Raw genomic sequence first — 25,001 nt, 5'->3', positions numbered from 1 at the left:
AAAGTAAAACTGGTAAGCTTGTAGTGCTATCTTATGGCTAGGGTTCCAAGCTATTGGATCTTCATTTGTGTATGTATACATGTCTAGATGTGTTTATTTGTACACTTACTGTCATATGTTATAACAATATATATTGCTATATATAAACAGTCTAGCTTTCAAATTATTGGTAAAATAAAAGTAGAAATGTCTTCAAAATGTAGACATGGTCTAAATTATGCAAGTCAGAAACTAGGTTGGTGAAAGGCTTTAAGGTCATAAACTGCTTTGGCTTTTGAAAATTGTTCTGTTTGTTAGTTTTCCTTCTAACAGTCAGGACCCTGAGCTGCAGGTCTGTTGGAGTTTGCTGGAGGTCCACTCCACAACCTGTTTGCCTGGGTATAACCAGCAGAGGCTACAGAACAGCAAATATTGCAGAATGGAAAATGTTGCTGCCTGATCCTTCCTCTGGAAGCTTCGTCTCAGAGGGGCACCCAGCTGTATGAGGTGTCAGTTGGCCACAACTGGGAGATGTCTCCCAGTTAGGCTACTCAGGGATCAGGGACCCACTTGACGAGGGAGTCTGTCCGTTCTCAGATCTCCAACTCCGTGCTGGGAGAACGACTACTCTGTTCAAAGCTGTCAGACAGGGACGTTTAAGTCTGCAGAAGTTTCTGCTGTCTTTTGTTCAGCTATGCACTGCCCCGAGAGGTGGAGTCTATAGAGGCAGGAAGGCAGGCTTCCTTGAGCTGAGGTGGGCTCGACCCAGTTCAAGCTTCCCGGCCACTTTGTTTACCTACTCAAGCCTCAGCGACAGCGGACGCCCCTCCCCCAGCCTCACTGCCACCTTGCAGTTCGACCTCAGACTGCTGTGCTAGCAGTGAGTGAAGCTCTGTGGGTGTGGGACCCTCTGAGCAAGGAGCGGGATATAATCTCCTGGTGTGCCGATTGCTAAGACTCTTGGAAAAGTGCAGTATTAGAGTGGGAGTGTCCCGATTTTCCAGGTACTATCTGTCATGGCTTCCCTTGGCTAGGAAAGGGAATTCCCTGACCCCTTGTGCTTCCTGGGTGAGGCGATGCCCCATCCTGCTTTGTCTCACACTCTGTGGGCTGCACCCACTATCTGACAAACTCCAGCGAGATGAACCTGGTACCACAGTAAGAAATGCACAAATCACCCATCTTGTGCATTGCTTACACTGGGAGCTGTAGACTGGAGATGTTCCCATTTGGCCACATCTGTAGGTCACCATCATCACAGACCAAAGGTAGATAAAACAACAAAGATGGAGAGAAACCAGAGAAGAAAAGCTGAAAATTCTGAAAATCAGAGCCCCTCTTCTCTCCAAAGGAACAAAGCTCCTCGCCAACAACGGAACACAGCTAGATGGAGAATGACTTTGACGAGTGGAGAGAAGAAGGCTTCAGATGATCAGTAATAACAAACTTCTCTGAGCTAAAGGAGGATGTTCGAGCCCATCGCAAGGAAGCTAAAAACCTTGAAAAAAGATTAGATGAATGGCTAACTAGAATAAACAGCATAGAGAAGACCTTAAATGACCTGATGGAGCTGAAAACCATGGCAAGAGAACTATGTGATGCATGCACAAGCTTTAGTAGCCGATTCAATCAAGTGGAAGAAAGGGTATCAGTGATTGAAGATCAAATCAATGAAATGAAGTGAGAAGGGAACTTTAGAGAAAAAAGAATAAAAAGAAATGAACAAAGCGTCCAAGAAATATAGGACTATGTGAAAAGACCAAATCTACATCTCATTGGTGTACCTGAAAGTGATGGGGAGAATGGAACCAAGTTGGAAAACACTCTTCAGGGTATTATTGAGGAGAACTTCCCCAACCTAGCAAGGCAGGCCAACAATCAAATTCAGGAAATACAGAGAACGCCATGAAGATATTCATTAAGAAGAACAACTCCAAGACATATAATTGTCAGATTCACCAAAATTGAAATGAAGGAAAAAATGTTAAGGGCAGCCAGAGAGAAAGGTCGGGTTACCCACAAAGGGAAGCCCATCAGACTAACAGTGGATCTCTTGGCAGAAACTGTACAAGCCAGAAGAGAGTGGAGGCCAATATTCAATATTCTTAAAGAAAAGAATTTTCAACCCAGAATTTCATATCCAGTCAAAATAAGTTTCATAAGTGAAGGAGAAATAAAATCCTTTAGAGACAAACAAATGCGGAGAGATTCTGTCACCACCAGGCCTGCTTTACAAGAACTCCTGGAGGAAGAACTAAACATGGAAAAGAAGAACCGGTACCAGCCACTGCAAAAACATGCCAAATTGTAAAGACCATTGACACTAGGAACAAACTGCATCAACTAATGAGTAAAATAATCAGCTAACATCATAATGACAGGATCAAATTCATACATAACAATATTAATCTTAAATGTAAATGGGCTAAATGCTCCAAATAAAAGACACAGACTGGCAAATTGGATAAAGAGTCAAGACCTATCAGTGTGCTGTATTCAGGAGACCCATCTCATGTGCAGAGACACACATAGGCTGAAAATAAAGGGATGGAGGAAGATTTACCAAGGAAATGGAAAACAAAAAAAGGCAGGGGTTGCAATCCTAGTCTCTGATAAAACAGACTTTAAACCAATAAAGACCAAAAGAGACAAAGAAGGCCATCATCTAATGGTAAAGAGATCAATTCAACAAGAAGAGCTAACTACCCTAAAATATATATGCACCCAATACAGGAGCACCCAGATTCATAAAGCAAGTCCCTAGAGACCTACAAAGAGACTCAGACTCCCACACAATAATAATGGGAGACTTTAACACCCCACTGTCAACATTAAACAGACAACAAGACAGAAAGTTAATGAGGTTATCCAGGAATTCAACTCAGCTCTGCAATGAGGACCTAATAGACATCTACAGAACTCTCCAAGCCAAATCAACAGAATATACACTCTTTTCTCAGCAGCACATCTGACTTATTCCAAAATTGACCACACAGTAGGAAGTAAAGCACTCCTCAGCAAATGTAAAAGAACAGAAATTATAACAAACTGTCTCTCAGACCACAATGCAATCAAACTAGAACTCAGGATTAAGAAACTCACTCAAAATCACTTAACTACCTGGAAACTGAACAACCTGCTCCTGAATGACTACTGGGTACATAATGAAATGAAGGCAGAAATAAAGATATTCTTTGAAACTAATGTGAACAAAGACACAACATACCAGAATCTCTAGGACACATTTAAAGCAGCGTGTAGAGGGAAATTTATAGCACTAAATGTGCATAAGAGAAAGCAGGAAAGATCTAAAATTGACACCCTAACATCACAATTAAAAGAACTAGAGAAGCAAGGGCAAACACATTCAAAAACTAGCAGAAGGTAAGAAATAACTAAGGTCAGAGCAAAACTGAAGGAGATAGAGACACAAAAAATCCTTCAAAAAATCAATGAACCCAGAGCTGGTTTTTTGAAAAGATCAACAAAATTGATAGACTGCTAGAAAGACTAATAAAGAAGAAAAGAGAGAAGAATCAAATAGCTGCAATAAGAAATGATAAAGGGGATATCACCACCAATCCCACAGAAATACAAACTACCATCAGAGAATACTATAAACACCTCTATGCAAATAAACTAGAAAATCTAGAAGAAATGGATAAATTTCTGGACACATACACCCTCCCAAGACTAAACCAGGAAGAATTTGAATCCCTGAATAGACCAATAACAGGTTCTGAAATTGAGTCAATAATTAATAGCCTACCAACCAAAAAAAGTCCAGGACCAGCTGGATTCACAGCCGAATTCTACCAGAGGTACAAAGAGGAGCTGGTACCATTCCTTCTGAAATGCTTCCAATCAATAGAAAAAGAGGGAATCCTCCCTAACTCATTTTATGAGGCCAGCATCATCCTGATACCAAAGCCTGACAGAGACACAACAAAAAAAACATAATTTTAGATCAATATCCCTGATGAACATCGATGCAAAAATCTTCAGTAAAATACTGGCAAACTGAATCCAGCAGCTCATCAAAAAGCTTATCCACCACAATCAAGTTGGCTTCATCCCTGGGATGCAAGGCTAGTTCAACATACGGCAATCAATAAACGTATTCCATCATATAAACAGAACCAAAGACAAAATACACGATTATTTCAACAGATGCAGAAAAACCCTTTGGCAAAATTCAACAGCCCTTCATGCTAAAAACTGTCAAAAAACTATGTATTGATGGGACATATCTCAAAATAATAAGAGCTATTTATGACAGACCCACAGCCAATATCATACTGAATGGGCAAAAACTGGAAGCATTCCCTTTGAAAACTGGCACAAGACAGGGATGCCCTCTCTCACCACTCCTGTTCAACAGAGTATTGGAAGTTCTGGCCAGGGCAATCAGGCAGGAGAAAGAAATAGAGGGTATTCAATTAGGAAAAGAGGGAGTCGAATTGTCTCCGTTTGCAGATGACATGATTGTATATTTATAAAACCCCATCATCTCAGCCCAAAATCTCCTTAAGCTGATAAGCAACTTCAGCAAAGTCTCAGGATACCAAATCAATGTGCAAAAATCGCAAGCATTCCTATACACCAATAACAGAAAAACAGAGCCAAATCATGAATGAACTCCCATTCACAACTGCTTCAAAGGGAATAAAATACCTAGGAATCCAACTTACAAGGGATGTGAAGGACCTCTTCAAGGAGAACTACAAACCACTGCTCAGTGAAATAAAAGAGGATACAAACAAATAGAAGAACATTCCATGCTCATGGATAGAAAGAATCAATGTCGTGAAAATGGCCATACTGCCCAAGGTAATTTATAGATTCAATGCCATCCGCATTAAGCTACCAATGACTTTCTTCACAGAATTGGAAAAAACTACTTTAAAGTTCATATGGAACCCAAAAAGAGCACACATTGCCAAGACAATCCTAAGCCAAAAGAACAAAGCTGGAGGCATCATACTACCTGACTTCAAACTATACTACAAGGCTACAGTAACCAAAACAGCATGGTACTGGTACCAAAACAGAGACATAGACAATGGAACAGAACAGAGCCCTCAGAAATACCACGCATCTACAACCATCTGATCTTTGACAAACCTGAGAAAAACAAGCAATGAGGAAAGGATTCCCTATTTAATAAATGGTGCTGGGAAAACTGGCTAGCCATATGTAGAAAGCTGAAACTGGATCCCTTCCACACACCTTATACAAAAATTAATTCAAGATGGATTAAAGACTTACATGTTAGACCTAAAACCATAAAAGCCCTAGAAGAAAACCTAGGCAATACCATTCAGGACATAGGCATGGGCAAGGACTTCATGACTAAAACACCAAAAGCAATGGCAACAAAAGCCAAAACTGACAAATGGGATCCAATTAAACTAAAGAGCTTCTGCACAGCAAAAGAAACTACTATCAGTGCAAACAGGCAACCTACACAATAGGAGAAAATTTTTACAAACCACCCATCTGACAAAGGGTTAACATGCAGAATCTACATAGAACTTTGAATTTACAAGGAAAAATCAAACAACCCCATCAAAAAGTGGGCAAAGGATATGAAGAGACATTTCTCAAAAGAAGACATTTATGCAGCCAACAGACATATGAAAAACTGCTCATCATCACTGGCCATCAGAGAAATGCAAATCAAAACCACAATGAGATACCATCTCATACCAGTTAGAATGGCAATCATTAAAAAGTCAGGAAACAACAGGTGCTGGAGAGGATGTGGAGAAATAGAAACACTTTTACACTGTTGGTGGGACTGTAAACTAGTTCAACCATTGTGGAAGACAGTGTGGCTATTCCTCAGGGATCTAGAACTAGAAATACCATTTGACCCAGGCATCCCATTACTGGGTATACACCCAAAGGATTATCAATCATGCTGCTATAAAGACACATGCACACGTATGTTTTTTGCGGCACTATTCACAATAGCAAAGACTTGGAACCATCCCAAATGTCCATCAATGATATACTGGATTAAGAAAATGTAGCACATATACACCATGAATACTATGCAGCCATAAAAAAGAATGAGTTCATGTCCTTTGTAGGGACATGGATGAAGCTGGAAACCATCATTCTCAGCAAACTATTGCAAGGACAGAACACCAAACACCGCATGTTCTCACTCATCAGTGGGAATTGAACAATGAGAACACTTGGACACAGGGTGGGGAACATCACACACTGGGGCCTGTCATGGAGGGGGGGAGAGGGGAGGGACTTCATTAGGAGATATACCTAATGTAAATGACAAGTTAATGGGTGCAGCACACCAACATGGCACATATATACATATGTAACAAACCTGCACGTTGTGCACATGTACCCTATAACTTAAAGTATAATTAAAGAAAAAAAAGAAAATTGTTCAACTTTCCTGCTTTACAGTTTGGTAAGGCCTGGGGACATATGCCATGCTCCTAGCTATGCTGAAAATAGTCAGGCCTTATCTGCATCTAAGTATGTAACTAAAATAACTTACCAGGTATTTCAAAATTAAAAATCGCTAAGAGCTACCATTATAACATGTAGTGGAGTCTACTGAAAATAGATTTACATACAAAGTGTGTAAGGAGAGTAAAATGCGTCTTTAGTAAAAGAATATAAGAACACGTGGGAATGTAAATTTTCATCTCGTTTAGAGGATTAAAGGATTGTTTTAAATTAGATAAGATAAAGCTAATGGCTAAAAAATTATGCAAGGTTTGTAAAAATTGATCTTTTAAAGAGAAAATCTGTGTGTGAACATATTGACTAAATTCAAAAGAGTATTATTTGGTTTTTCTGTAAATTGAACATTAAAATAAAAACACAACAAGGTTTTACTTAGGAACTAATATGCTCTTTAACAAAAACTTATGAAGTGTTATAAAAGATTTATAAGAATCTCAGCTCATGGTCAAACTGATTAAGATTAAATGGATTTGTCTGTAAGGTTTTATTTTTTAAAGAATTGGGGTTGACATTAATAGACTAATGCAAGGGTGAAATGTTGCTTTCTCTTTGTCAAGATTTTCATGCAATGAAAGATTTTTGTTTGCTTTGTGAATAAAATACTGACAAAAGAAGGGAAGGACAAGAGACAAACTGTTTGGAAGACTAAGTCTTCCCTCTTAGTGAATAAAGTTTTTCACTTTGAGTCATGATTTAAATGGATGACTTATAATAACCTGAAATTCTATTAAGTGTGTTAAGCCTATAAAGCTTCGAAATTGTCTTTCCTAATCCCTAGCATTTCAGTGCTAAAGAGAGCCCCTGGAGTGTCCAAAGGAGTGATAAACATGATTATTTAACATGTTTAGTTACATAGGATTTTTTTTTTTTTTGAGACAGAGTCTCGCTCTGTCACCTAGGCTGGAGTGCAGCAGCACGATCTTGGCTCACTGCAACCTCCACCTCCTGGGTTCAAGTGATTTTTCCGCCTCAGCCTCCTGAGTAGCTGGGATTACAGGCACCCACCATCATGCCTGGCTAATTTTTGTATTGTTGTAGAGACAGGGGTCACACTATGTTGGCCAGGCTAGTCTTGAACTCCTGATCTCAGGCGATCCACCCACCTCGGCCTCCCAAAGTGCTGGGATTACAGGCATGAGCCACCGTGCTCGGCCTGCATAGGATTGTTGGAGTAAGGTGGTGTTTGATCTTCAGGCCATATTTTAGCAAAAAATGTTAAAATGTGTTCCAAAATTGTGCGGGATTTCTAGAGTTCTGATGTCTGAGGTTGTGTTATCAATCATAATTAGGGTTATTGTGTTAGGTTATTGTAAATCACAGTGGTGACCAAATTTCTTTGTTAATTGTGTTTTTCACTGTGACTACCATAGGACATTTTGACATTCATAGACAATTATTATCTATACCTAATGATACAACCATTTTGAAAAACAGTTTGGCAGTTGCTTAAGAAGTTTAACATATGATTAAGTTTTTCCTACCCAATTATTAAGTTGTTTCTTTTCTAAGTATTTACTCAAGAGAGATGAAGGCACATGCTCACACTAAGACTTACAAATAAATGTTCATGGCAGCTTCATTCATAATAGCCACAAATGTTCATCAACATATACTTAGATAAGCTACGGTATATTCATACAGTGGATTGCTATTCAGAAAGAAAAAGGAATAACTATTGTTATGCAACAGAACATGGATCAAGGTCCAAATAATTATGCCGAGTGAAAAACGCTAGACTAAAAAATAATAATACTATTTAATTCCATGTATTAATTAATGCTATTTAATTCCCTCCCAAAATGTAAAATAAAGTTTACTGACAGAAAGCAGATAAGTGGTTGCTTGGAACAGAGGGTGGGCACAAGGACACACAAGAGGAAAGCATGACAAAAGTTGCAAGGAAACTCTTGGGAGCAATTTGAATATGTTATCTAAATTGTGGTGATGGTTTATATCACAGATTTACACATGTGTCAAAAGTTATCACATCGCACAGTTTATATCACAAATTGGTTTATATCACACCTTTATACATGTATCAAAAGTTATCAAATTGCACAGTTTAAAATATACATTTTTATTATATATAAATTATACTTTAATAAAAATGCTTATACATTTAATAACATATGTTATATATGATATATAGGTACACACACATATATATTCTTTCTTTTTCATTTGATATTTGTTAAATTTTCACATGACCAGCAAATATATATTGGATAAATATATTAGGTAAAATATTTTTCTGAAAAATTTTATTCTCCATTCCATAAATGGTACTATGTCTATACTGTAATATATCTATATAAAATATAGATAGCTCTGTATATCAGCAGTACATAATTAAAGCACAGTAGAAAATATAAGCAAAATCCACTATCAGATAATTCACACTGTGAACCCAAAATAACTGAGACAGGTCTCAGTCAATTTAGAAAGTTTATTTTGCCAAGGTTAAGGATGCACCTGTGGCACAGCCTCAGGAAGTCTTGACAATATGTGCCCAAAGTGGTCAGGGAACAGCTTGGTTTTATATGTTATAGGGAGATATGAGACATCAATCAATATGTGTTAAAATGGACATTGGTTTGGTGCAGAAAAGTAGGACAACTCAAAGTGGGGAGGGGGCTTCCAGGTCATAGGTAGATGGAAGACAAATGGCTATATTATTTTGAATTTCTGATTCCTTTCCAAAGAAAGCAATTAGATATGCATTTATCTCAGTGAGCAAAGGGTTTCTCCTGAGTTCTGTTTGTCCTTTGTCTGCAAGGAATTTCCTTCTGGAGCAATTGTGAGGGAGGTATGCAGCTTTTTAATCTTAGTAGCTATCTTTTTTAGGAATATAGTGGAGCAGGTTTGCCCTAAGCACTTCCTAGCTTGATTTTTCCCTTTGGGTTAGTGATTTGGGAATCCCAAGATTTTTTTTTTCTTTTCACAACACCAACATGAATAAATACAAATAGCTAATAAATGATTAAAGAAAATTTAGCTTAACAAGGAAACAAAGAAAGACAAATTAAAATAACTATAAATTAAACAAGATGTCTTTTGTTGTTCTATAAAATTAAAAATAATTTAAAAGCTAATATTTACTGGTAGGGGCAATATCTTTTTTTTTTTTTTTTTTTTTTTTTTTTTGAGACAGAGCCTCGCTCTGTCACCCAGGCTGGAGTGCAGTGGCATGATCTCGGCTCACTGAAACCTCCACCTGCCAGGTTCAAGTGATTCTCCTGCCTCAGCCTCCTGAATAGCTGGGATTACAGGTGCCCACCACCACACCCAGCTACTTTTAGTAGAGATGGAGTTTCACCACGTGGGCCGGGCTGGTCTTAAACTCCTAACCTCAGGTGATCCGCCTGCCTCAGCCTCCCAAAGTGCTGGGATTACAGGCATAAGCCACCGTGCGCAGCCTATCTATTATATTCTTGCCAAAACTGAATGTAGCTAAAAAGATCAGGAATAGTTACATTATCTGTACTTTTACCTGATATTAAATATATTTTAAGAAAATCATTGTAAATAACTAGAAATTTAATAATTTTTCTTTTAGCTTAAGAATCAGCTTCTGTTGCTTTCAAATAAGAATCCAAAGTGCTGAAAACTTAAAAACAAGAATTTACTGTAAAGTTATTAAATTTGTGATATCAAAAAGCAAACAGTAGAAAAGTAATGTTTAATCAGGGATGAAAAAGGGAACATTGCATCTGATACTGCAGAAATTCAAAGGCTCATTAGTAGTCACTATGATCCTTTGGAATATATAGAATAAATGAACACAGAATAAATGAACACATAAAATACACTGGAAAATCTAGGAGAAATGAACACACTCCTAGACACATAAAACTTACTAAGATTGAAACAGGAAGAAATCCAAAAACTGAACAGATCAATAATAAGTAAAAAGATCAAATATGTAATAAAAAGTCTCCCAGTAAAGAAAAGCCCAGGACCCAACTTCACTGCTGAATTATATCAAACATTTAAAGAAGCACTAGTACCAATCCTACTCAAACTATTCTGAAAAGCAGGGGACAATGGCATACTTCCAAACTCATTCTCAAAGCCATTATTACTCTGATACCAAAACCAGACAAAGACACATTAAAAAAAGAAAACTATAGGCCAACATCTCTGATGAATATTGCTGTGAAAATCCTCAACAAAATACTAGCAAACTAAACACAGCAATGCATTAAAAATATCATTCATCATGACCAAGTGAGACTTATCCCAGGGATGCAAGGATAGTTCAACATATGCAAATCAATCAGTGTGATACATCATATCAACAGAATGAAGGGCAAAAACCATATAATTGTTTTAATTGATACCTAAAAAGCAGTTGATAGGCTGGACACAGTGGCTCATGCCTGTAATTCCAGCACTTTGGGAGGCCGAGGCAGGTGGATCATGAGGTCAGGAGTTCCAGACCAGCCTGGCCAAATGGTGAAACCAATGGTGAAACTGTCTCTATTAAAAATACAAAAATTTGCCAGGCGTGGTGGCACACACCTGTAATCCCAGCTACTCTGGAAGCTGAGGCAGAGAATTGCTTAAACCCGGGAGGCAGAGGTTGCAGTAAGCTGAGATCACACCACTGCACTCCAGCCTGGGGTACAGAGCGAGACTCCAACTCAAAAAAAAAAAAAAAAAAAAAAAAAAAAAAGCATTTGATAAAGTATAACATCTCTTCATAATAAAAACCCTCAAAAAACGGGGTATAAAAGGAACACATCTCAACATAATATAAGCTACATATGATAGACCCATGCTGGTATCATACTGAATGGGATAAAAAGTGAAGCTTTTCCTCTACAATCTGGAACATGACAAAGATCTCCACTTTCACCACTGTTACTCAACATAGTACTGGAAGTCCTAGCAAGAGCAATCACACAAAAGAAAAAAAATAAAGGGCATCTAACTTGCAAAGGAAAAAGTCAAATTATTTTTATTTGTAGACAACATGATCTTATATTTGGAAAAACCTAAAGACTCCCCCCTAAAATGATTAGAACTGATAAACAAATTCAGTAAAACTGCAGGATACAAAATCAAAATACAAAAATCAACAATTTGAAAAACAAATCAAAAAAGTAATCCCATTCACAATAGCCACAAATACAATTAAATACCTAGGAATTAACTAATATGTGAAATATATCTATAAAGAAAACTATATAACACTGATGAAAGAAATTGAAGAGGACACCAAAGATGGAAAGATATTCCATGTTCATGTATTAGCAGAATCAATATTGTTAAGATGTCCTTACTACCCAAAGCAATCTACAGATTCAATGCAATCTCTATCAAAATACCAATGGCATTCTTCACAGAAAGAGAAAAAATAATCCTAAAATTTATATGGAACCACAAAAGATCCAGCATAGCCAAAGTTATCCTAAGCAAAAAGAACAAAACCAGAAGAATCACATTACTTGACTTTAAATTATACTACAGAGCTATAGTAACCAAAATGGCATGTTACTGGCATAAAAACAGAAACATAGACCAAAGAAACAGAATAGAGAACCAACAAATAAATCCACATATATACAGTGAGCTCATTTTTGACAATGGTACCAAGAAATACACTGAGGAAAGGACAATCTCTTCAACAAAATGTGCTGGGAAAACTGGATATTCACATGCAGAACAACTAGACCCCTATTTCTCCCCATATACAAAAATCAAATCAAAATGGATTAAAGTCTTAAATCTAAGAACAGAAACTATGAAACTACTATGAAACATCGGAAAACTTCTCCAGGACGTTGGTCTGGGCAAAAATTTTCTTCAGTAATAACCCACAAGCACAGGCAAGCAAAGCAAAAATGGACAAATGAGATCACATCAAGTTGTAAAGTTTACGCACAGTGAGGGAAACAATCAACAAAGTGAAGAGACAATCAACAGAATGGGGGAAAATATTTGCAAACTACCCCTCTGACAAGGGATTAATAACCAGAATAGATAAGAAGCTCAAAAAACTCTATAAGAAAGAATTGAATAACCTGATTTAAAATTGGGCAAAAGATATGAATAGGTGTTTCTCAAAAAAATGACATACAAATGGCAAATAGGCATATGAGAAGATTTTCAACATCATTAATCATCAGAGAAATGCAAATCAAAACTACAATGAGGTGTCATCTCACTCTAGTTTAAATGATTTATATCCAAAAGACAGGCAATAACAAATGCTGGTGAGGATGCGGAGAAAAGGGAAACCTTGTATACTGTTGGTGGGAATCTAAATTAGTACAAAAACTGTGAATAACAGTATTGAGGTTCGTCAAAAAACTAAAATTAGAGGTATATGATACAGCAATCCCACTGCTGTGTATATACCCCAAAGAAAGGAAATCAGTATATTGAAGAGATATCTCTATTCCCACATTTACTGTAGCAGTGTTCACAGTAGCCAAGATTTGGAAGCAGCCTAAGTGTCCATCAACAGAAGAATGGATAAAGAAAATGTGGTACATATACACAATGGAGTACCATTCAACCATACGTAATAATGAGATCCTGTTATTTGCAACAACATGGATGGAACTGGAGGTCATTATATTAAATGAAATAAGCCGGGCACAGAAAGACAAACATCACATGGTCTCACTGATTTGTGGGATATAAAAATCGAAACAATTGAACTCATGAACATAGAGTGTAGAAGTATGGTTACCCGAGGCTGGGAAGGGTAGAAGGGTGGTTGGGAGGAGGTAGGGATGGCTAAAGGATACCAAAAAAATAGAATAAATAAGACCCACTATTTGATAGCACAACAGGATGACTATAGTCAGTAATTTAATTGTACATTTTAAAATAACTAAAAGAGTATAATTGGAATGTTTGTAACACAAAGGATAAATGCCTGAGGGCACGAACACCCCATTCTCCATGATGTCATTATTATTCATTGTATGCCTGTATCAAAACATCTCATGTGCTCCATAAATATACACATCTACTATGTACCCACAAAAATAAAAGAAAACGTGAAAAGTAGTGTTTGGAAACTTTTAACGAGAATATGGTAATAATTATCAGTTTACAAAAAAATGAAATTGAGCATGAATGCTCCAGGGAAGAATTTTTGTCCAACGTAGATTTCACATCAGTCTAGTTGTCAAATATCTAATGAAGAAGAAAGAACATTTAACCATACACTGATGGACCTTGCTGTACAATGAGCCCAATTTAGTGGCTCATTTGGAAACCAAATTTTATGTAAGCCATCAAATAGGTAGAGTCACACACACATCTCCTTAGAACCACAAATGGATACTGCAAACGTACTAAGGACATCTGACCACATTTTCATCTCTTTAGCCAAACCAAGCCTATTATAATATCACCTTTGAATATTAAACCAACTAAGCCACCATTTTCTTAGACTAAATGTTCAGTGGATGAAAGAGGAGAGACAAATAAGGAATTATGTTCCAGGTTTTTAAAGACTGCCAAGTTGTTTATTACTTCTCTGTAGATAGACCCAGGGTTTGACTGAGAACAGCGACCATGCAGACCCACACTCTACTAGAAACAACCAAATCTTGCCAAAATTTTCTAGATATTGTATGACTTGAGCCTGGACTTAATTATCTATGTTTCTCTAAAATGGTTCTTCATATCATGAGGTAAATCCTCGAGTACAAAAGCATTCTGTTCATACATATAAAACACAATTGCATGTATGTGAAACTAAGTCATTTTGATAAATGTGGGACTACCATTCAAGATGACTTTAATAGTCTATAAGAATAACTGCATGAGGAAGGCAAGTAATATTTTTGTACAGTCAGACATTAAATCTTTTAATGAAATCATGGATTTTTGTGATAGTTCAACAGATAATTGTTACAAGAAATATTCTTAAAAGACTTTGTGTTCCATTGTGTTATTTAATCTGTAATACAACACATGATAAAAATTCCCAATAGAGTCATAAGATTCTGAAGTCTCACTGCATGACAAGTATGTTCTGTTACACTTATAAACCTAATATTAATAAGAAAGAACTTACACTAAATACTTACTAAGACATTTCTATGGAAAAATAAAATAAAAGGCAAAACTATGTCACTGAAAACAAGAAGCCTCAGCTTTAATAGTCACATCTATGCTGAAATAATACATCTATACAGTGAAAAAATAATTTTTATAAGAAATATTATTATATGTTTGCTTATGTCTAAACAATAGAACAAAGGTACCAAGATACAATTGTTTTTGAATACTAGTTAATATATGATCAAATAGTAGTTTCCTAAACTGCGGTATGAAAATTTTCCGGGCAACTTTGTAAACTAATGCAAATATATGATAAAGAAGTAATAGCTGTTATTTATTCATAAGTTATAGGAGAAATTTGAATATTCTTTCTTGAATACATTAAAAATGAAACACATTATTATTCGGAGACACAAGGAACCCCTTTATAATTCAACTATAGCAAGAACATAGCAAAGTCTTTTGTTAAAAAGCAATCACAATATGTAACATTCTTTGGGAGAGGGGAGATTGACATTCACACAGGGCCTAAAATGGACCAAGTAATACGTTTGGGGCTTTACATTCTAACTTTGTGAATAAAATTTTTGGAGGTAGACATTTGCCCAAGATCATACAACTAATGATTAGCGGAGTCCAGTTGAGAACACAGTTCTTTCTGACTCTGCAGGCCAGGCATTTTGCAACATGTACATCCCGAATGTAACTTTCAATCTAGCTGCCACAGACAGAACAAGAAGATTCAGCGTGACACACTTTTAGAATACCAATCTACTGTCAATGAGTTTTTAATTTCTGTCCTTTGCTAACTCATTTTAACACAAATAATTCTCTTCCTTTATTTCCCATTCTTCTGTCATAAATAATCACCATTTGTGGCAGAAATATAAATTACTTTCAGTATCCACACCGTTCTTTATTAACCTATGTTCCCTTTTAAGTTCAAATGGAAACTTTCTTTTCTAGATATGAACCCCCCTTCCACTCCATTGCAGTGCAGTTTTCCTCCAAAATACTGTATTTTTCACAAATTAGTAGCCCCACAAATTGTTTTTCTTTGATCAGCATGCAGCCCTTAAATATAGTTTGAGACTGCAATTCCTCATCTTATGTGCCATTTCACCAGAGGATGACAGCATAAGAACCATATTGCATTTGGATTTTAAACAGCCTGAATCTAAAAGGCAAAAACCCTGATGTTCTTCCAGGGAGCAATTCCTCTGAGTCATTCCTGAGAAGTGGCTTTGCATCACTGCTCTACTGAAACATAATGATCTTCAGATGCCTCATTCCCTCAAAGGAAACATCGTTAATTGGAGAAAGTAGAAGAAAAAACAATCGGGCCAAGTTTTCTCAGAGGATCTTAATCTGCATTTCACAGCTCATTTATAAGTCCCTCTCTTCTCCTACCCTTTCCACAGCTCCCACAAATACATACAAACATAACTTTTTTCCCCAGAAATTAGTCATTTATAAAGAAACCAATTATTTTTACCATAGTATTTTATAATTGCTTTTTAAAAGCCAGTGTTGTTATAAGCACTGCAATCAAATACCAACACGTGAGAGCATCAGATGATTTGCCCAGGATTCTCCAACATGTTAGTGGTCAAATTGAGCAATGAACCTGATTTGCTTCAAGGACTGTCTATTCAGACCTGCTCATGTCTTAAAAAGAGAGAGAAAATCAAATTCTTCATGTCAAATCTAAATCTCTAACACAGAATATGGGCCACTGTCATCTTGCACCTAGACAAATTTCACAGCACTCTAACAGGTCACTCTGAAACTCCTTTTGGCATCCACACGTGACCTTTTGCCATGTAAATCATAACATGCCATTCACACCAAGGTTAAAATCCCTTCATGGCCTATGAGACCCTAAATGATAATCTGGTCCCTGGCTACCTCTGAAGCACTATTTCCACCAGGTCTCCCATTTGACTCACGCACTTTCACAACAATGACTTTCTTCCCAATTATTATGGTTTTTATTTTTTGTAAATTGTTTTTCTATTTGCAGACCATGTTGCAATACCTGGGCTCTTGCACTTGTGTTTTCTTTCCCTAGAATGCACTTCTTCAAGGTATTTAATTCTCTCTCTCTCTCTTCTCTTTCTCCTGTTTCATAAAATCTGACTTCTCTGATCATTTCCATCATTCTCTATTCCCTTATTCTGCATTAGCTTTTCTTCCTAGCACTTATCACTAACTGACAGAATACATATGTGTTTAGTATCTCTTACATTAGAATGTAAGCTCCATGAGGGCAAAGATATTGTGTGTTCCCACAGTCCCAATACCAGGAATACTGACAGAAACATAGATGAGCTAAAAAGTGTATGTTGGATTCATTAATTAATGGATGAAAAATAAAATGAGTCAAAATTATTTAGAAACTAAAATTCTAAGTCATGTTTCAGTTCCTAGATTTTAATATTCTTTACTTATCATCATTTCCCCCTTCTTCTGAAATATTTTCTCTTTCGAAATGCTGCCGCTTTGCCAATTGCATGTAAACTCAGTAAAACTGCCTGTCAAAGGGCACTTCTCCCTCAGCATTTATTCAAGGGTGGGTATAAAAATAAACTACAACAATCTGACTCCCTATCCCTGAAATTAAGCTGTGAGCCTAGTAACTCCCAAATGCAAGTAGTTGTAACTGATTGATTCCAGTGTTGTACCTTGAGGAGACTTCCAGAGTTGCCTTAGAGTTTGTATCTCCAGCATCTAGTTGTTGTTGTTCTATTCTGAGAGCTACCTGATATTCTTCCATCTGTCCCCCCTTCCCTTTTTGTTTACTGTGATTGTTTTAATGAACCAGAGTCAGTTTCTGTTGCTTATGATCCAAAATCCTAACTAATACACATGATAAGCTTATATTCAATCTGATATGCCTTAAAAAACAAAATTTTAAAAAGGGGCCTCCCAACTCTCTTTTTCTCACTCTGTCTCCTCTCTCCCTCCCACTGTCTGTTCAGTAATCCTCTGGTTGCTCAAATCTCTCCTTTATGGTGGCACCACCCCCATGATTTTAATGCCTCTCCCAATGATTTTAATGTTTCAAAATTATTTATTATTTTTCCCATCTATCAGTATTTACTCAGAGCTGCTGACATGAAGTGGAAGTTAAGATGTAATTAACATGATTAAGCTATAGCACACCAAGTTATCAATAGGTAATAGTACCTTAATCTTATCAGATATCTTTGCATTTCTTTTTTTTTTTTTTTTTTTTTGAGATGGAGTCTTGCTCTGTCACCAGGCTGGAGTGCAGTGGCCCAATCTCAGCTCGCCTCCTGCGTTCAAGCAATTCCTGCCTCAGCCTCCCGAGTAGCTGGGACTATAGGCACATGCCACCACACCCAGCTAATTTTTGTATTTTTAATAGAGATGGAGTTTCACCAGGTTGGCCAGGATGGTTTCCATCTCTTGACCTCATGATCCACCCTCCTTGGCTTTGCAAAGTGCTGGGATTACAGGTGTGAGCCACCATGCCCAGCCTGCATTTATTTAAAAAGCTACTGTGACTCAATTTTTTTTTTTTTTTAATTTTAGTCAGGGTGACAAAGGGAAAAGTTTTAAAGTATAGAAGGTAACATTTTCAAAAGTTCATTAGATAACATCACTTAAACAGCCCATCAATCTGATCATGGTTTAATTAGAGATAAACAAAAGGCCACAGACCTGACAACTTATCCATCAACAAATAGATTTTAATTGAATTACTTTAGTGTTGTGTTTATAAAGCATACAACCCCATTGCTAATGCAATTAACAGAGTCACAAATAGATTGATGATGTTACTAAATGTGACTAAGGGAACACCCAATCCCCTTTCCTTAAATGTTGGGAGTGGGGGCAGAATCTATGATTTGGGAATACTGCAAACGCGATGGGATATATAGGCCCCTGATCAGGTTATATCACACTTCGCCTAGTCAGAATAACAGAGAGAGAAACAGACTCTCCCTTGCTAGCTTTGAAAATTTAAGCTTTTGTGTTGCTAACAGAGCTTGAGAAAGTGCCACATGGCAAGGATCTAGGGAGGCTCTAGTAGAAACAGGGGCCCCCTGCTAAAAGCCATCATGAAAGTGGGGATGTCAGCCCTACAACCACAAGGAACTGAATCCTGCCAACAACCATTTGAGCTTGGAAGAGGATCCTATGCTCCAGAAATGGTCACAGCCCAGTGGACACTCTGATGATCTGTGAGACACTGAGCAGAGGACCAGATAAACCTCACCCTGAGAGATACTAAATTATGTTTTTGTAAGCCACTAAGTTTATGTTAATTAATTACAGAACAATAAGAAGCTAATACATTAGCGTCCCAAGGAGAAGAGGAGAGAAAAGGCATGTGCTATAGAACAAACATAGATTGTGGATTTAGTGCATACATTGATCTTTTACTTACTATTAATAGCTTGTCATAGCTACCTCAAAGCATTGATGTGAGGATTAAATCACAAATTTTTTATAGAGAGCTTAAGGCTTTCTGTTAATATTAAACATCTCATAAAAATGAATTTCCTTCTCATTTACTCTCCTACTGTAATTTGGTGGCTGTCACAGCCCACCCATTGACAGCAGTGAGTTTTGCCATGTCAAAGTCCTGGCTGCCCAATTCTGAGCCACTGAAAGGGGGGATGTATAGTACATCAGGATCTTCTCTACTCATCCATTTTCTCACACATGAGTGAGGAAGTAGGTTCTGGAAACTGATACTGACCCAACATCTATTGTCCTGGGTGTTTGGAAACAGGCCATCAAATAGCATCCACGGAGGTCCACAAAAGAATGTAGCAAAGTAAAGTAACTTGTCTATTATTCACTGTGCTTGGACAGCCTTCTACCATGGCTCCTGCTTTTCGCGGTAGTCCACTGTTAAGAAGGTACTAGGCTTCTTACCCATTTGTAGTTTCCATCCTGACATTGACCTAGATTTACCTCCTGGTATTTTGACATTGCAGTGCAGAATCATAGCTGCTTGGAAGTCCCTGTTACTGACCTCCCACATCTCAGATCAGAAACTTTGTTATCTGGAAACTGCTATCTCATTATAGTAAAAAAGACAGGAATTACCACTGCCATTAAAACTCTTACAGCCCAGCACAACCTGAAATCAGCAGAGTGATTCATGGGTTTCTGGAAACTAAAATTTTGGAATCTAATGCAATATTAATCAACATTAGAGTTTAATGGAATTAAAGTGATTGTAGCATAGTATACCTTAGATCACTTTCAGTGTTTTAGCGATTTTCTACCACTTAAAGAATATTTTTAACGAATTTAGTGAGCATATTCTAGTTGAATTTCCTAATTTTTTCAGCTTACAAGTTTAATTTTACTCTTCTATGACAGGTGGTTAAGATTTCCTTCTATAATTCCCTCATACCTGCTTTACTAAAAAGTGATTAGTATTCGTTGTTTCCTTTTTGTTATTATAAGAGTATAAAAATCTGACCATTCTCAAATTTTCTGGAAGCTCTGATCATGTTTCCTCAAATTTGCAATCATAGTCATGTGTCACTTAACAACGGGGATACATTCTGAGAAATCTGTCATCATGCGATTTTGTCATTCTGTAAACATCATAGAGTACACTTAAACCTAGATCGTGTAGTCTACTATACACCTAGGCCAGCTGGTATAGCCTGTTGCTCCTAGGCTACAAACCTGCAAAACATGTTACTGTACTGTATACTGTAGGCAGTTATACCACAATGGTATTTTTGTATCTAAACAAAGAAAAAGTTCATTCTTCAGAACATAAATGTCAAGTTTTTAATTACTCATTCCCTGCTATTGATTTTTTTCTGAAAATATTCCTAGTCTTGACACTTTTGGTTTTGTTCCTGTTATCAATCTCAATTCTAATATCACATATTCTAGTTGAATTTCCTATTTTTTCAGCTTACAAGTTTAATTTTACTCCCCTATGACAGGTGGTTAAGATTTTCTTCTATAATTTTCATGGTACTCATTTAATTTTATTCACAAATCCAATACCATCTTTGGTAATCAGCCTGCACTCAGATTTAATCTTCTCCTCCACACCCCTCCTTCTTCAGGCAGTTGTGTCCCTATTAGAGCACAAAGTATTCTAGAAAATTAAAAGGAATGGGGCCGGGCGCGGTAGCTCACACCTGTAATCCCAGGCCGAGGGAGGCCGAGGCAGGCAGATCACCTGAGGTCAGGAGTTCGAGACCACCCTGGCCAACATGGTGAAACCCTGTCCCTACTAAAAATACAAAAATGAGCCAGGCGTGGTGGCAGGTGCCTGTAATCCCAGCTACTTGGGAGGCTGAGGCAGGAGAATCACTTGAACCCAGGAGGCGGAGGTTGCAGTGAGTTGAGATTGCGCCATTGAAGCAGAGGTTGCAGTGAGCCGAAACTGTGCCATTGCACTGCAGCCTGGGGCACAAGAGCAAGACTTAGTCTCAAAAAAAAAAAAAAAAAAAAAAAAGTAACGTGTGGTAAGTTTATTTAAAGACTCCTGGATGAGGAAGACAGTTTGTGAAGAGCCTTCCAATAACCCAAGCTAAGGACATCTTTAACAGAATTTTGAAATATCAGTAAATAATACATATTTTGCTTGCAGTTTAATTTTAAAATAATGGGTCACAAGTTGAGCATTATATCAGTGATACACCATTGAAAACTGAATTCATGAAGATTGTATTTATATAGAAACAAAGTCTCCAGTGTGTCCATCTCTCCTGAATCAACCATGAGTGCTGTATCATAACTAAAGTACACTTACCCACAAACAATAAACTTTAAAAAATAAAGCCATTCAAAAGAATTACTCAGTTAGAAGAAGGAATATATTTTAAATACTTACAATTTCTTTAAGATAGCTAGGAATTCTTCAAATTTCTCTGTCGCTCTTTTTGGTCTATATAAAATATGGCCACCATGTGCTCTCTGAACATGGACAGCTATATTGTTAGAATCATCAGGTTGTTGATGTTGACTTTCCTCTTTGCCTTCATTGAGTTCCCTGAACAAGAAAATATAGTATTTTATGCTGTTGTATACTGCATAAAAATTATTTACAGGGACTTTTACTATACTGCAGGAGTATAAATGCACTGTTTTGAGAAAATTTGGCATTTTCAGAACACATTCTTTTTAAATGCATTAGAATGTTTCAATCTCCATAGTACAGTTATATATGTCATTCTGTTACATGTAGAACTTAGAATATATGAAATATTTTCAATGTATAGAATTTGATTATATGTATTATAACTGTCCTGAGCAATTGAAACACCTTTCATAATATATTAGGCTTATGTAATTTAGGAAAATATTTCAAGTCAATGGCTAACATCATTTATACTCACACATTTGTTTTTCAGTGTTTTTTTTTTTAGCGCCAAGGATAAAATTATATTATTTAACTTTTATTTACCACTGGTAATCTATAAACATCTTGGAAGATAGCCACCATATCTTATTCTTGTGCTATGGTATGTTATACACCTAAATCCCTAAGAGATGTACAAATAAATGACCATTTTCCATTCATATTTCTAGAATTAAGCATTTGTATTAAAAGGTCATTGAAAACTTATAGGCGAGAAATCCAACAAGTGCTGTCTGTGTTTAAGAAAAAAATAGTAAGGCAGGTTGCAGAAATGAATCTGGATTACATCTTGATAATAGACTTTTAATTATATACATAGGAAGATTAAAATTAAATATAAGATATTATGTGGAATCATAACAGCAATACTAAATTATCACATTAATATATAACTTGTTGCATTCTTAAATGTGCTGGCTACTCTGGTAACCTTATATGCACATCATCCTGTTAACACTAACCATGTGATATGGTTTGGCTGTATCCCCACCCAAATCTCATCTTGAATTGTAGCTCCCATAATTCCCATGTATCACAAGAGGGACCCAGTGGGAGATAATGGAATCATGGGGGCAGATCTTTCCTGGACTGTTCTCATGATAGTAAGTCTCACAAGATCTGATGGTTTTATAAAGGAGAGTTCTCCTACACAAGGTCTCTGTTTGCCTGCTCCCATGTAAGACATGACTTTGCTCATTTGCCTTTGAACATGATTGTGATGCCTCCCCAGCCATGTGGAACTGTGAGTCTATTAAACCTCTTTCCTTTATAAATTTCCCAGTTTTGGGTATGTCTTTATTAGCAGTGTAAGAACAGATGAATACAGTAAATTGGTACCAGTAAAGTGTGGAAGTGACTTCGGAACTGGGTAACAGGCAGAGTTTGCAACAGTTTGGAAGGCTCAGAAGAAGACAAGAGGATGTGGGAAATTTTGTAACTTCCTAGAGACTTGTCAAATGGCTTTGAGCAAAATGCTGATAGTGATATGGGCAAAAAAGTCTAGGCTGAGTTGGTCTCAGATGGAGATGAGGAACTTGTCAGAAACTTAAATAAAGGTGACTCTTGCTATGTTTTAGCAGAGACTGGCAGTATTTTGCATCTTCCCTAGAGATCTATAGCACTTTGAACTTGAGGGAGATGATTTAGAGTATCTAGCAGAAGAAATTTCTATGCTGCAAAGTGTTCAAGAGGTGATTTGGGTGCTATTAAATGCATTCAGCTTTATGTATTCACAAAGATATGGTTTGGAATTGGAACTTATGTTTAAAAGGGAAGCAGAGCATAAAAGTTCAGAAAATTTGCAGCCTGAAAATGCAGTAGAAAAGAAAAACCTACTTTCTGAGGAGAAATTCAAGGTGGCTGCAGAAATTTGCATAAGTAACAAGGTGCCAAATGTTACTCTCCAAGACAATGGGGAAAATGTCTCCAGGCCATGTCAGAGATCTTCATGGCAGCCCCCACCATCACAAGCCACAGGGCCTAGGAGGAAAAAATGGTTTCATGGGTCTCGCCCAGAGCCTTGCTGCTTTGTGCAGTCTCAGGACTTGGTGCCCTGTGTCCCAGCCGTGGCCAAAAGGGGCCAACGTAGAGGTCAAACCGTTGCTTCAGAGGGTGCAAGTTTACACATGGTGTTGAGCCTGCAGGTGCACAGAAGTCAAAAATTGAGGTTTGGGAACCTCTGCCTAGATTTCAGAGTCTCATAGGCAGAAAGGACCTGCCTTGTCTCAGATGAGACTTTGGACTCTGGACTTTTGAGTTAATGCTGAAATTAGTTAAGACTTTGGGGGACTGTTGGGAAGGTACAATTGGTTTTGAAATGGGAGGACATGAGATTTTGGAGGGGCCAGAGTCAGAATGATATGGTTTAGCTGTGTCCCCACCCAAATCCCATCTTGAATTGTAGCTCCTTAATTCCCACGTGCTGTGGGAGGGACCCAGTGGGAGGTATCTGAATTATGGGGGCAGGTCTTTCCCATGCTGTTCTCATGATAGTAAGTCTCATGAGATCTGATGGTTTTATAAAGGACAGTTCTCCTACACAAGCTCTGTCTTTGCCTGCTGCCATGTAAGATGTGACTTTGCCCCTCCTCCACCTTCTACCATGATTGTGAGTCCTACCCCAGCCGTGTGGAACTGTTAGTCAACTAAACCTCTTTCCTTTATAAATTACTCAATCTCAGGTATATCTTTATTAGCAGTGTGAGAACAGATGAATACACAATACACCATGTGAGTAGGCAATATTATCCTCAGTTTATAAAATAAGGAAATTGTAACTAAAAGAGTTTATATAAATTTTCTAAACTCTCACAGCTAGTAGAGCTGGAAAGACTTTTTGCATCCTTCTGCTTTTCACAATTACCTGTACCTTTGAATTTTTAATAAAACTTGATACTGGGTAAAATCTGATTCCTGTAAGTCTAATTTGGTAACCTAATTCTTTAGATTATTCTTAATCCCTATAGAATTTTTTTTTTTTTTTTTGAGATGGAGTCTTGCTCTGTCACCTAGGCTGGAGTGCAGTGGTACGATCTCAGCTCACTGCAAGCTCTGCCTCCTGGGTTCACACCATTCTCCTGCCTCAGCCTCCTGAGTAGCTGGGACTACAGGCGCCTACCACCACACCCGGCTAATTGTTTTTTGCATTTTTAGTAGAGATGGGGTTTCACAGTGTTAGCCAGGATGGTCTTGTTCTCCTGACCTCGTGATCCACCCACCTCTGCCTCTCAAAGTGCTGGGATTAGAGGTGTAAGCCACCACGCCTGGCCTCAATCCATATAGATTTTTTTCCAAACAAATTCTACATGTTCCATGATAAGATTTTTCCAAAATACATTTGTATTGTCATGTTACTTGTATATGTGTGATAATATTTCTGTATCTAATGTAATTAGGAGTTTTTAATTTTATAATTTGAATGATCACTGTGGTTGCATAGAAAACATTTTTCCCTTTTTCTTTAGTAATAAGCTATATTATGTAACTCTCCCTTTTCAGTTGGCTATCTTAAGGATTTTTAAGGTAGTAATAAAGAGGCACAGATAAAACAAATTAGAAAGAAATATATTGCTTTAAATGCATTTTTTTTTTTGAGAAGGGATCTTTGTCACCCAGGATG

General features: G+C 37.2%; 1 protein-coding gene across 5 annotated transcripts in view; it reads right to left on the bottom strand.

Annotated features, from left to right (window-relative positions):
- CNBD1 (cyclic nucleotide binding domain containing 1) overlaps positions 1 to 25,001 on the bottom strand; it is a 623,001-nt gene that overhangs the window by 528,912 nt on the left and 69,088 nt on the right. For all 5 annotated transcript variants that reach the window (XR_008668004.2, XM_055349242.2, XM_055349243.2 and 2 more), the window contains one exon: positions 21,356 to 21,514. Coding sequence is in view for 4 of the 5 variants with exons in the window: in XM_055349242.2 (XP_055205217.2) it covers positions 21,356 to 21,514 (159 nt within the window). In the remaining variant the exon portion in view is untranslated. The remainder of the gene's footprint in view (positions 1 to 21,355; positions 21,515 to 25,001) is intronic.

The sequence above is a fragment of the Gorilla gorilla genome, chromosome 7 (genome assembly GCF_029281585.2).
Source record: "Gorilla gorilla gorilla isolate KB3781 chromosome 7, NHGRI_mGorGor1-v2.1_pri, whole genome shotgun sequence".
NCBI lineage: Eukaryota > Metazoa > Chordata > Mammalia > Primates > Hominidae > Gorilla > Gorilla gorilla.
This window is presented reverse-complemented; position numbering and strand designations above follow the sequence as displayed.